The following is a 13,121-nucleotide window of genomic DNA, read 5'->3' as shown; positions in this document are numbered from 1 at the left end:
ACAGAGTTGCTTTCTATCTCTTAATTCACTTCTTTCAATCTTACCTTTTTCTATCTGGGAGGTATGATGTGAGTTCAAAGTGTATCTATTCTTATTGCAGTATCCTAGGGAAAAGTCCCTGCTATCTTTATATCATATCTTTTCAAAGTTTTTTGTTTTTAAGTTGAAATCCATTTTATCTCATCTAACTTTTTAGAACTGTTTTGCATACCATTGCTTTGCAGCCCGGCTTTCTTTTGGTCACTTTTGTATGTAATACTTTTATATTCTTTTTATATTACAGTTTTCTTGTGTCCTAAATTTAGAGTTTCCTGTAGATCACATCCCATTGTATTTTTGTAGTTTTAATTCTGTTACTCAAGCACTTTGTTTTGATTGGGGTCTGGTAATAAGGCATTTGTAGTCAATTAAATTTCTAAAAATTCAGAACTCACTACCACTTTGTAAGCTGTTTTCTGTATTTCTTACATTTGCTTTTCCTGCTTTTCTTAATGGTTTCATTTGTGGTTCATTTCCTTTCATGGTGACACACGCTTTCATTCCTCTCCCACTTCTGTTTACACAGTCTGTGGGAATTTATTTTGTCATTTACATTGAGACTTTATAAAGATCACTGTAAGTTTACATTTTAAACTGGTAACAAATTAACTCCAATTCATTATAAAAATTGGCATATTTATATATCCTTTCACAATTACATTAATACAGATTTTATATCACATTCCCATTAACAGGTTTATGTCAATTTTTATGCTCTTGTCCTTGATATTCTATTGTAAACTTAATTCTTTTATAACCCATCATTACATAAAATAGAATTATCTGGGACTTTTTCTTTTCTTTTTTTTATCCAAGAAAACTTTACAGTTTCATATGATTTGTATTTTTATGCAGATTAATTTTTCAGCATGAAGAATTCCCTGTAGTATTTTTTGGAGGACAGGTCTAGTGGTGATGAACTTTTGGTCATTTACATGTCTTTGAAGTATTCATCTTCACTTTTGAAATGTAGTATTTCTGCACATAGTATTCTTGGTTGGTAATTTTTTACCCCTTTGCCATAGTCCCCATTTCTTTCTGTATTGTTAGACCTGCCTTTTTCTCTTGGTGCTCTTTATTCTCTCTGAATTTTTAAAACTTTGATTAAATCATTTTTTAGTCTTTTGTTTTTCCTACTTGGAGATAATTGAACTTTTTGGATCTTGATTTATGTTTTTTTATAATATTTATAATTTCTCAGACTTTTACTGGTACTGAGGATGGAACTCAGGGGTGCTTTACTCTTAATCACATCCTCAGCTGTTTTCATTTTGTAAAATTTTTGACAGGATCTCAGTATGTGCCTGGCCCAACCTCCCAGGTGGCTGGAATCACAGCCGTGCACAACCACCCCTGACTCTCTCAGACACTTTTTAAAAGGAATTCTTCACCTGCACAATTTCTGCTTATTTCTCTTAATAAGTTTTGTCTGATTTGTATTCAATTTTCTGTGTTCTGGGTTAGCTCACTAAACCTCTTTCAAATAGTTGTTTAGTATTATTCTAGTAATTAATAACTCCCACTTTCCTAATGTTCAATTCCTAATGTTTTGTTATTTTGATGAAATCATGTTTTTCTTTGTGTGCTGTACTCTTTTTAATTGGTTTGTCTGTTTAAAAACCAGTTGAGTAGATTATATGCTCATTTTTGAAAATATATGGAAATTTGTAAATAAATAAAAAGTAGGCAAGCACAGTGCTGCATGCTTTAATCCCAGATATTTGGAAGGCTGTGCTAGAGGATTTCAAGTTTGAGCAAATCACAGCAACTTAGTGACACCATGTCTCAAAATGAACAATTTAAAAAAGGCTTGTGTTATAGCTCAGTGATACAGCACTTATGGCCTTAATCCCAAGCATTACACATAAAAGATTAAAAGTAGAATGACCCTGTTATCCAGAAATGCAAGTACTAAATATGCATTCATGAAAGATTAAATCTGCATGTTGAGGAGATAGCTCCACTACCATATTCAGTGCAAATACTGTGCACAATAGTCAAATATGGACTTACCCTATGTGCCCATCAATGACAGAATGAGAAAAACTGTGATATTTCTACATGACTACTATTTAGCCATAAAAAGATACCTTGTCATTTAAGGTGACCTAGGATGAATATACAGGATTTTGCAGTAAGTTAAATAAGGCAGACACAGAAAGTCAGCTGCAGGAGCATCAGACTCACGGGTGGAAATCAGAAATGCAGAGAGTAAAATTGTGTTTGCCAGGTACTGGGGTTTGTGGAGTACTGGCACAGTGTTCCTCAAAGTCTGCAGTTTTTTGTTTTTTTTTTTTTTAATTGGGCATAAGGTCAATAGTTGTAATTGTATTTTACCACATGGTGAGCATAATGTATTCTTGATAAATGCTAATAGAATGGAAATAATGCATGCATTATTTTAGTCATTTTGCTATGTATGTATTCTTTAAAAACCATTGTATACTTAGTATATACACAAAATTTAATTTGTTAATGAAGTAAGTCTACAAATAACAAAAATTTAAGAAGGTAAGATACAAGTCTTGATCACTCTGTGTTGGCTTCATCCAGGTGATATGGTCCTAGGCCTTGCCAGGTTTTTTTCCCTCTCAAGCTTTTTTTTTTTTTTTAATGGTGAATCTTTTTGAAGCATGTGTGTGTGTTCAATTTAAATTTTGTCTTTATGTCTTCTTTAGAGTCCATTGGCTTTTACTCCTGTTGAACATCTCTGTGTTATTATCACCTGAGATCTGTCTCTTATCTCCAGGTCTCTGTGTCATGGCAGACAGAAGCCAATATTCAGACAGTCCTCGAGAAAGCCACAATGTTTGTAGATGCTTCATATTTCCCTTGTATGACTGAGAGAGAGAAGGGAGTTGGCAGATTTTTTCTAATTGCACAGTGCTATATTATGGAGGAGGGTAAGGTGTGGTTGATAAAAGGAACACGGTGTCCTAGTCTCTACTATATCACTCTCCTCAGTAATGTATTCATCTTGGATCCTGTGTTCTCTAAGATGGTTTGGGCAATTCTCACAAAGTAATTATGTCTGTATATTTTTATTCTATATATTTCTGGAATAATGATGTCCTGACATGAGTATAATTTTATATGTTATGTTTATAAAATATATTTATTCACCCCAGTCTAGTAAGTAAAATAATTGTTATTTTCATTTATTTCAGCCACAACTTCTCATCATACTCATGAATCTCCACCAGAGCAGGGAATAAAATATTTATTTCAAAAAATGATGAAGGGAAGGTATGGAAATTGGGACTTGGACTATTTACAACTAAGAAAAATACAGGAAATTATGAGTGTGAGTGAAGGTTAGAAATCATATTACAAGGGACAAAACCAATTAGCAGTGACTACTCATAATGAAATCTTCATTGCCCACAGACATCAAGAAAATTTAATTCTCAGAAAAGAATTCAATTTATGCCAGTTACTCTAGGAGCTATGTATGTCTTTAAGACTATACCTACCGTAATTTTTGAAGCATATATTTTCTCTGAAAGGAAATGTTGAAAATATGACAAGAGATCTAGCCCATGCTTAAATTTTTAACTTGACCAATTTCAAATGTAGCATTGAGTTAAACTTTTACTCAAACATTTGTATAGACAAGACACTTAAAAGTAAAGGACCAGTTTCTAAAAGTGCTCCTTTTGAGAGTGTCTTTACAAAATGTCCATTATTCTTCAATAAAAAAATAATTTCTCCTTGTGCCCAAACATAAAATTTTAATGATTGTGGGAAGGTTCTTACCCACTATTGCTTAATAAATATTCAGATATAGATTTCTGGAAAGTATGCTACATATGTAATGAAACATCTCTACCCAGGTCTCTACCCTGATTAGTTACCAGTGTGTTTATATTGCTGGTAAAAATTCTGAATATAGGGAAACTCATAAAAACCTTAGTATTGGTTGCAATGCCAGATATCATCAATATGCTCACCTTTACAAAGATGAACAATGGGGGAAAGTCTTATTTCAATGCTTTAAGCTTAACTACCCATCCAAATAATTCACAGGCAAAACAAGCCTTGCAAGTGTAAGGTATGTAAAGGAGCACTTAATCAAATTGCAAAACTTACTCAATAGAAGAGAATTCATACTGGAAGGGAGTCCTATGAATTTAAAGAATGTATTAAAGCATTTCATTGTTCAAACCTTTCTAAACCCCATAGATACCATGGCAGTGATAAGCCCTACAAATTTGAAGAATGTGGCAGAATTTTTAAACAACAATCACCCCCTGTTAAGCATCAGAGGATTCGTGCTGCAGTGAAGCTCTGCAAGTGTAAAGAATGTGGCAAAGCCATTAACAATTGCTCAACCCTTTCTAAACATCTCAGGTGGCATAGCAGTGCCAAAAAAAAAAGCTCACGTGATACTCAACACCAGATACTTTGTACTGGAGACAGATCCTACAAATGTAAGGAATGTGCCAAAGCCTTAAAGAATTTTTCAGTCCTTACTCAACACCAAAGTACTCATGCTGGAAAGAAGAAGTACAACTGTGAAGAATGTGGCAAAGATTTTCATATAAGATCATTGCTTACTGGACACCAGAGAATTCATACAGGAGAGAGGCCCTACAAATGTGAAGCATGTGGCAAAGCTTTTAGTCAAAGAGCAAGCTGTACTGTACACCAGAGAATTCATACTGGAGAACGGCCCTACAAATGTGAAGAATGTGGCAAAAGTTTTTATCAAAGCTCAAAGCTTACTCTGCATGAGAGAATTCATACTGGAGAGCGGCCCTACACATGTGAAGAGTGTGGCAAAGGTTTTAAACAAAGATCATCTTTTAAGGAACACCAGAAAATTCATACTGGAGATCGACCCTACAACTGTGAAGAATGTGGCAAAGCTTTCAAACAAAGATCATATCTTAAGGAACACAAGAAAATTCATACTGGAGATCGACCCTACAACTGTGAAGAATGTGGCAAAGCTTTTAAACAAAGATCATATCTTAAGGAACACCAGAAAATTCATAGTGGAGAGTGGCCCTACAACTGTGAAGAATGTGGCAAAGGTTTTAGTTACAGATCAAACCTTACTCTACACCAGAGAATTCATACTGGAGAGCGGCCCTACACGTGTGAAGAATGTGGCAAAGCTTTTAGCCAAAGAGGAAGCCTTACTCAACACCTCAAAATTCATTCTGGAGAGAAGCCCCACACATGTGAGGAATGTGGCAAAGGTTTTAAACAAAGATCATATCTTAAGGAACACCAGAAAATTCATACTGGAGAGAAGCCCTACAACTGTGAAGAATGTGGCAAAGGTTTTCAACAAAGATCATATCTTAAGGAACACCAGAAAATTCATACTGGAGAAAAGCCCTACAACTGTGAAGAATGTGGAAAAGGTTTTAGTTACAGATCAAACCTTAGGATACACCAGAGATTTCATACTGGAGAGAAACCCTACACATGTGAAGGATGTGGCAAAGGTTTTAAGCAAAGAGCACATCTTAAAGAACACCAGAAAATTCATATTAGAGAGAAGTCCTACAAATGTAAATAATATAACAAAACTTAATGAAATGCAAAGACTTACTTCACATCACAGTGTTCATACTGGAGAGAAGCCCTACAAATGTGGAGGATGTGGCAAACCTTTAATCAAAGATCATACCTTATATACTAGCAAGGAATTCACACTGGAAACAGTCCCTACACATGTGGAGAATGTGGTAAAGGCTTTTATTACAGATCAAACCTTACTATATACCAGAGAATTCATACTGGAGAGAAGCCCTTCAAATGTGGAGAATGTGGCAAAGGTCTTAACCAAAGATCATATCTTATCGACCACCAAAGAATTCATACTAGAGAGAAGTCATACCATTGTAAAGAATGTGGCAAAGGTTTTGATTGAAGATCATACTGGAGAGGACATTTGCAAATGATTCATTGTGCCAGTGACACTAAGGATGGTTCAACTCACATTCCATGCCAGAGGAATCATAGCAAATAGAAATAGAAATGTAAAAAAAGTGACAAAGTCCCCAACAGTTGTTCATTCACACCTTGTTCCACCCCTGAAAATTCATACTTTGAGAGTACAAGTGGAAAAATTGTCACAAAGCTTTTAACCATTGTTCAAACATTACTAAGAACTGAAGAATTCATAATGCATAGAAACCTTAAATATGTAAGTAATGTGTCCAAGCCTTTAATCAAATTCCAAACATTCTTCAAAATATGAAACTTCATACATGTAGTGAATGTGGAATAACATTTGTCCAAAATATATACCTTTGATAACAGAAAAATAAAGTAAAAATTCTTTTCAAACATAAAAGTATACTAAAGTCTTTATGTATACCACATATCTTGATGTGTATGAGGATTATTGAGAGGAATCACTTTAATAAAGAAAATGGGTAATTGACTTTTAAGTTTTGCTTAAAATTTATTAAACATCATTGACTGATGTGGTAGAAATAATGAAATCCTCATAGAAATTGTATAGTGCAGACAGATGATCACTGAAAGGATATTAGCTTATTTAAATCAAACATTACCAAATAACCCTCACCTGAAATCTGGAGAAAACATGATTATCATAGTTGTTTATATCAGAAATCTAATTTGGGGGGGATTTCCAGATGGTGGAATAGAGGACATCACTTTTCTGGCTGCTTTGTGGCTTGAAACCAGGAAAGGCAGCTTCTCTGCAAAATGTGTGAAAAATAGGGACATTACTGGGAGTTAATACTGGACATTCAAAACAGGGGGGGTACTCAGGAGGTTGGATTCAATAAAATAAAGATGAAATCCCCAGCACCAACTGAAATGGACCCTCTGCAAGAAGATCAAGAGGGATAGGGTTATTAGGAGGCCTGCAGTGTGTGTGGGAGCATAGAGATAAGAGATCATAGTCACTGCTGGACTAACTTGAAAGGCATGTTGCACAACGTGTTAGTGTGGGAAAGAAGCCACATCCCGTCAGCTGCCTGCAGGGGACACAGTAAGGAGGCATTTTGCATCTCTGCTGTAGGAGCTGGCACCTCGGGGTGCCAATTCCAGGCAAACCCAACCTGGGCAAACAGTCCTGGCAAACCCACACTGCATGACATGGAGAGTGACATGAGTGACAGGAGAAAATCAAACATGGAGAGGGTTTTACACAGGGTAATATAGGTCTTGGAAACCCACCCAGCTCTTCCCCCCTTGAGTCCAGCAGCTCACAGGACCAGCTGGGAGAGACATCTCCCCAGGAATTCAAAGTGCAGGCATGGGGGTGATTAAGTTTGGAGACAGCCTTAGAGACCAGGAAACATGGGGTTGGTGGGTGTCAGAGGGTGATTTCTGTGCCCCGTCATGGGCCAGCTACTGCTGGAATTCCAGAGGTGCACTGATTGAAAATCATCAGGTCAAGCCTAAATCCCACTTCCAGGATCTCCAACTTCAGGATCTCTCACACTCCAGTGACCCCAACCTGTGTGTGAAGCAAAGGTCACACCCCTTTCCATCCCATCGAACACTGCTGAGGTGGGAAGCCAATAATTTTTTTAACTACAATGGAAGCAATTCTTTGTTTTCACTGAAATGTTGAAAATTTTTCTTTTCTCTTTAGTGGGACCTGAGTGGTTCATTGTCACTTATACATGTACCTATGCATAGTTGTCTATTTTCCTCATTTCTAGCATCTTCTGAAGGCCGTTATTTTTCATGGCTAAGCATTTTGAAGGTTAGGATATTTGATTAGTATATTTGTTTTGTTTTGTATTCCTTTAGTTTTAATTTATTTTTAGTTCTATTTTACATATTTTTCTTACTTATTGGTTTCCATTGAGACTCTTCTGCTCACAAACTCTATTTTTCTCTTTCATCCTTCCTTTAATTTTCTTACTTCTATTTTCTGTTCTCTCTCATACTCATCCCATCCTACATCTCTTCCATCCTCTCCCTGTTCACCACTTGAAATTGTAAACAACTGATCACATCATTTCTGTTTATTGTGATAACATTGTAGGTGTTATAGCAGGAACTATTTGATTTAATACTGTATATTGTTTGCAGTGGTTGTTATGTGTATCCCCCTAAACTGTGGGGTACTGGAAATGTTCAGGGGCACTATAAGTCCACAGGGTGGAAACTCTTCTGCCTCCAATCCATACTGTTAGATGGGTAGGCACACAAACAATATGAAAAAACAAAGGGACAGACTGTCCCAAACAAAGCATAATACTTCAATAGCAGAAACCTTCAACATTACAGTGGAAGAAATGTCAGACAAGGGTTTTAGAAAGTTCATAGTTGAACTGATCTGTGAGGTAAAGGACTATATAAAGAGTGAAACCAGAGAGAAAATACAGGAAGTGAAAGATCAATAAAGAGAAATTCTGAAAAAAATCAAGCAGAAATCCTCAGAATTACAGAATCAATAAAACAAATTAATAACAATGGAAAGTACCACCAGCAGACTAGGCTATTTGGAAGATAGAGTTTCACAAATACAAAATATAAGATTTTGAAAATAAAGTTGACCATGGAGAAAAGATGTTAAGAGGCAATGAACAGAACTTCCAAGAAATATGGGCAAACACAAAAAGACCAAATATAAGATTTATTGGGGGTAGATGAACACTCAGATAAAAATGGAAGGAATGCACAAGGTTTTCAATGAAATATACCTGAAGATTTCCCAAACCTTAAGAATGAAATGGAAAAATCAAATACAAAAGGCACACAGGAGCCCAAATATGCAAAATTATAACAAACTCACCAAGGCTCATGAAAATGCCTAATTTACATTATGATAGATTTTTTTTTAAAGGCTGCCAGAGAAAAAGAACAGGTTGCATTTAGAGGGCAACCAATCCAGACCTCAGCTGATTTCTCAATCCTCATACTTAAAGGTGGCAGGTCTTGGAATAATATATACCAATCTCTGAAAGAAAGTGTATGCTAGCCAAGGATACTATACGCTGCAAAATTTAGCTTCAGAATTGATGATAAAATAAAAACCTTCTATGTTAAATAAAAGAATCCACAACCAGAAAGCCTGCATGACAAAACATATTCAGTAAAATATTTCATGAGGAAGAAAAAAAAGTAAAATCAAAAAGGAGCAAAGGAGGAACTCATTCATTAAAAATACAAAGTCACGAAAAAAGTTAGCCTAACATACCTCACAGGTCTAGAAAGAGAAGAACAAATCAAAACCAAATGCAGTACAATACAGGAAATAATTAAAATCAGCCAAAAATCAATGAAATTGAAACAAACCAATGAAACAAAAAGTTCATTCCTGGAAAAGAGCAAAATTGAAAAACCAAACTAGTCAAGAGAAAGAGGTAACAATTTCAAATTATTAAAATTGTGATGAATAATGAAATCTCACCATAGACACTACTGAAATATAGATGATAATAAAAAAACTATTCCAAAAATTTGAATTCCAAAAAAATAGAAAATCTTGAAAACTGATAAATTTGTTTATGATAGACTTCGAGAATTCTTATATACCCTACCCAAAATGAATCAGGAGGACATAGAAATTTCAGAGATAATTTCCATCAATGAAATTGAATATGCTATCAAAAACCTACCTATGAAGAAAAGCTCAGGATTCTCAGCTAAGTTCTACCAGGCCTTCAAAGAAAAACTAACACCAATCCTCAAATCATTTTGTGAAATAGAAAATGAGGGAACCCTTCCAAACTCTCTATGAAGCTAGTGTTGCCCTGATGCCTAAACCAGACAAAGATATATCAAGGAAAGAAAACTTCAGATCCAAATCCCTGGTGAACATAGATGCAGTAATTCTTAGTAAAATTCTGGCAAACTGCATGCAAAAACATTTAAAAGATAGTGCACCATGATCAAGTGGTGTTCCTCCTGTGGATTCAAGGTTGCTTCAACTATAGAAATCAATAAATGTAATTCATCACATCAGTAGACATAAAGACAAGAGTCATGATTATCTCAATAGATGGAGAAAAAATATTTCTCCAAACACAGCATCTATTCATGTTCAAAACACTAGGAAAATGAGGGAAATAGTAGGACCATACCTCAATATTGTAAAAGGTATGTATGTTAAACCCAAGGCCAATATCATTCTAAATGGAGAAAAATTGAAAGCATTCTGCAAATTGGACCAAGTCAGGAATGCCTTCTTTCACCATTTCTATTCAACGTATTCCTCAAAACTCTAGTGAGAATAATTAGGCAAAAGAAAGAAATTAAAGGGATATGAATAGGAAGAGATCAAACAATCCCTATTTGCTGATGACATGATCCTATATTTAGAAGACAGAAAAAGTTTCACCTGAAAACTTCTAGTACGCATAAATTATCTCAGCAAAGTAGCTGGATATAAAATTAGCACCCATAAATTAATTGTCTTCTTGCACATCCGTTATTAATCAAGTGAAAGAAATTAGGAAAACTATCCCATTCGCAGTAGCCTACAAAAAATAAAATAGTTGGGAATCAATCTAATAAGAGGTGAGAGATCTTTACAATGACAACTACAGAACACTAATGAAAGAAATTGAAGACCTTAGAAGATGGAAAGATTACCCATGTTCTTGGATAGTCTTGTCACAATGGCTCTGTAGAGAAAACTCTACACAGATTGAATGCAATTCCTATTAAAATTCTGATGATGTCTTCATAGATACAGAAAAAGCAGTCATGAAACTCATCTGGATAAATAAGAGGCCCTGAATAGCCAAAGCAATTCTTCACATGAAAAGCAAAGCAGGAGGCATCAAAATACCAGATCTTAAAATATACCACAGAGCTATAACAAAAACAATATGGTATTGGCACCAAAACAGATGAAAACCAAAGGAACAGAGTAGAAGACATAGAGACAAACCCACATACATACAGTTATCTCATACTAGACAAAGGTGCCATAAACATCCATTGGAGAAAAGATAGCTTCTTCAACAAATGGTGCTGAGAAAACTGGAAATCCGTATGTAGCAGAATGAAATTTATCCCCTATCTCGCCCTGCACACAAGTCAAAGTGACTGGAATGCCTAGGGACTCTGAGCATTAGACCAGAGTCCTCGTGCCTACTAGGAGAAAATGGAGGCCCAACTTTCCATCATGTTTGCATAGGAACCAAGTTTCTCAGAAAGACTAAAAACTAGGAAGCACGCCATTCAGGAAGTAGTGTGGGTATTGCTAGTGGCTATAGCCAAGTTTATTGTACTTTTATTGTTTATTGAACTTTAAAGGAGGGGATAAAACTGGGGCTAAGGAAGTTACAGTTGTTAAATACCTTACTTCCCACTAAAGAAACACTGAAGACTTTTCCCAGAGACTACAAGAAAGATGACTTGAGGGCATCTCATGAATTGGTAAGACCACCATCTCAGACTCAAGAGAATAAAAGCAAAAATTCTATTAAGAAGAGACCACTGGGGCACCCTTCCCCAGGGGGCCTAGGAAGTTTTTTCAATGTGCTCAGTCTCCTAAGTACTCCAAGGCTTCTGCAACCAGGGTGCCTGGAGGCTTGCCTGCTTCTCCAGATGATGACAGACCTTGGCATCAACCGATCATGCTTGTTGTACAGGAATGCAGGATGCCGGAGTTAGGGGAGATGGAGGCTTCCACTAAGATTTCAAAGGGAGGCCTGGGAGGCCAGGCAAAGTGCAGCAGGGTCAGAGTTCCTGTGGGCACCTCTGAGAGGGCCACGCATGCAGATGTGAGGAAGAAGCCAAAGCTGCAGTGGAGACTCCCAAGATTAAGAAATGTAACTAACTGTGGAACAGCCACTGAGGAAAGCTGCAGGAGTGGAGCAGATGAACCAACAGAAAAGTCACTTAGGCTACAACCAACAAGGCCATGGGGCAGAGCTACACAAGCCCTTTGAGAGGACACATGCCATGTGCTCCAGATGCTGGGCACAGAACTACAGGACTTGTTTGCCAAGCTGGATTTTGGTCTTGCTTTGGTCCTATCCCTTCTTTCTAGGCCCTCATTTTTCTGAGTGGAAGTGTTCACTCTGTGGCTTTATATATTGGGTACTTGTAAATTGCTTTTGAATTTTATAGGTACTCATGCTGTGAATTTGCCCCGAGTCTCAGGAGACGTTGGACTTGAACTTTTGGGCAGTCTTGGAAATGTTGATACTATGGGGACTTTTGGGAATGGACTAAATGTATTTTGCATTGTGAAATGGTCATGAGCTTTGGCTGGTCAGGTGCAGAGTGTTATGGTTTGGATGCGAGGCATCCCCCAAAAGCTCACATATGAGATGATGCAAGAAGGTTTACAGGAGAAATGATTGAGTTAGGAGAACTTTAACCCAATCAGTGAATTAATTCCCTGATGGTAATTCACTGAGTGGAAACTGAAGTCAGGTAGGATTTGACTGGAAGAGATGGGTCATTGGGGACTTGCCTTAGGGTATATATTTTGCATCTGCCTTTTGATCATCATGTGAGTTTCTTTCCCCTACCTCACCCTTCTGCCATGATGTTCTGCCTCACCTTGAGCCCCAAGGAATGGAGTCTGCCATCCGTGGATTGAGATCTCTGAAACTGTGAGCCCCCAAGTAAATTTCTCCTCCTTGAAAATTGTTTTTGTCAGGTGTTCTACTCACAGCACCAAAAACACTGACTAAAACAACCCAGTTATCCCACTCCTTGGCATAAAATCAGCATACTACAGTTATACATCCACATCAATGTTTATAGCAGTTCAGTTCACAATAGCTAAGCTGTGAAACCAACCTAGGTGCCCTCAACAGATGAATGAATAAAGAAAAGGTGAAATAGATACACAATGGAATATTACTCAGTCATAAAAAAGAATGACTTTATGACTTGGTGGTAAATGAATGGACCTAGAGATAATCATACTGTGAAATAAGCCAGTCCCAGAAATCCAAAGGCTGAATGTTCTGTCCTCTGTGTGGATGCTAACACACAACAAGGGGTGGTTTGGGAGGAGAATAGAAGTCCAGTGAATTAGGGCAATGAAGGGAAGGGAGAAGGGATGGGAATGGGAGAGACAGTAGAACAAATTGGGCAGAACTTTCCTATATCCATATATGAATATACCACAATGAATCCCATGATGAAAACCACAAGGATGGGATCCT

The 13,121-nt window shown here is 36.7% G+C and overlaps 1 protein-coding gene across 1 annotated transcript in view; it reads left to right on the top strand.

Moving 5' to 3' along the window:
• Positions 1-6,878, top strand: part of LOC124986805 (zinc finger protein 93-like) — a 43,590-nt gene extending 36,712 nt beyond the window's left edge. The window contains exons 3-4 of the mRNA XM_047555563.1: positions 3,207-3,285; positions 4,222-6,878. Coding sequence (XP_047411519.1) covers positions 3,207-3,285; positions 4,222-5,569 — 1,427 coding nt within the window. The 3' untranslated portion in view covers positions 5,570-6,878. The remainder of the gene's footprint in view (positions 1-3,206; positions 3,286-4,221) is intronic.
• Positions 6,879-13,121: the final 6,243 nt, after the last annotated feature.

Source organism: Sciurus carolinensis, chromosome 6 (genome assembly GCF_902686445.1).
Source record: "Sciurus carolinensis chromosome 6, mSciCar1.2, whole genome shotgun sequence".
NCBI classification, from domain to species: domain Eukaryota; kingdom Metazoa; phylum Chordata; class Mammalia; order Rodentia; family Sciuridae; genus Sciurus; species Sciurus carolinensis.
This window is presented reverse-complemented; position numbering and strand designations above follow the sequence as displayed.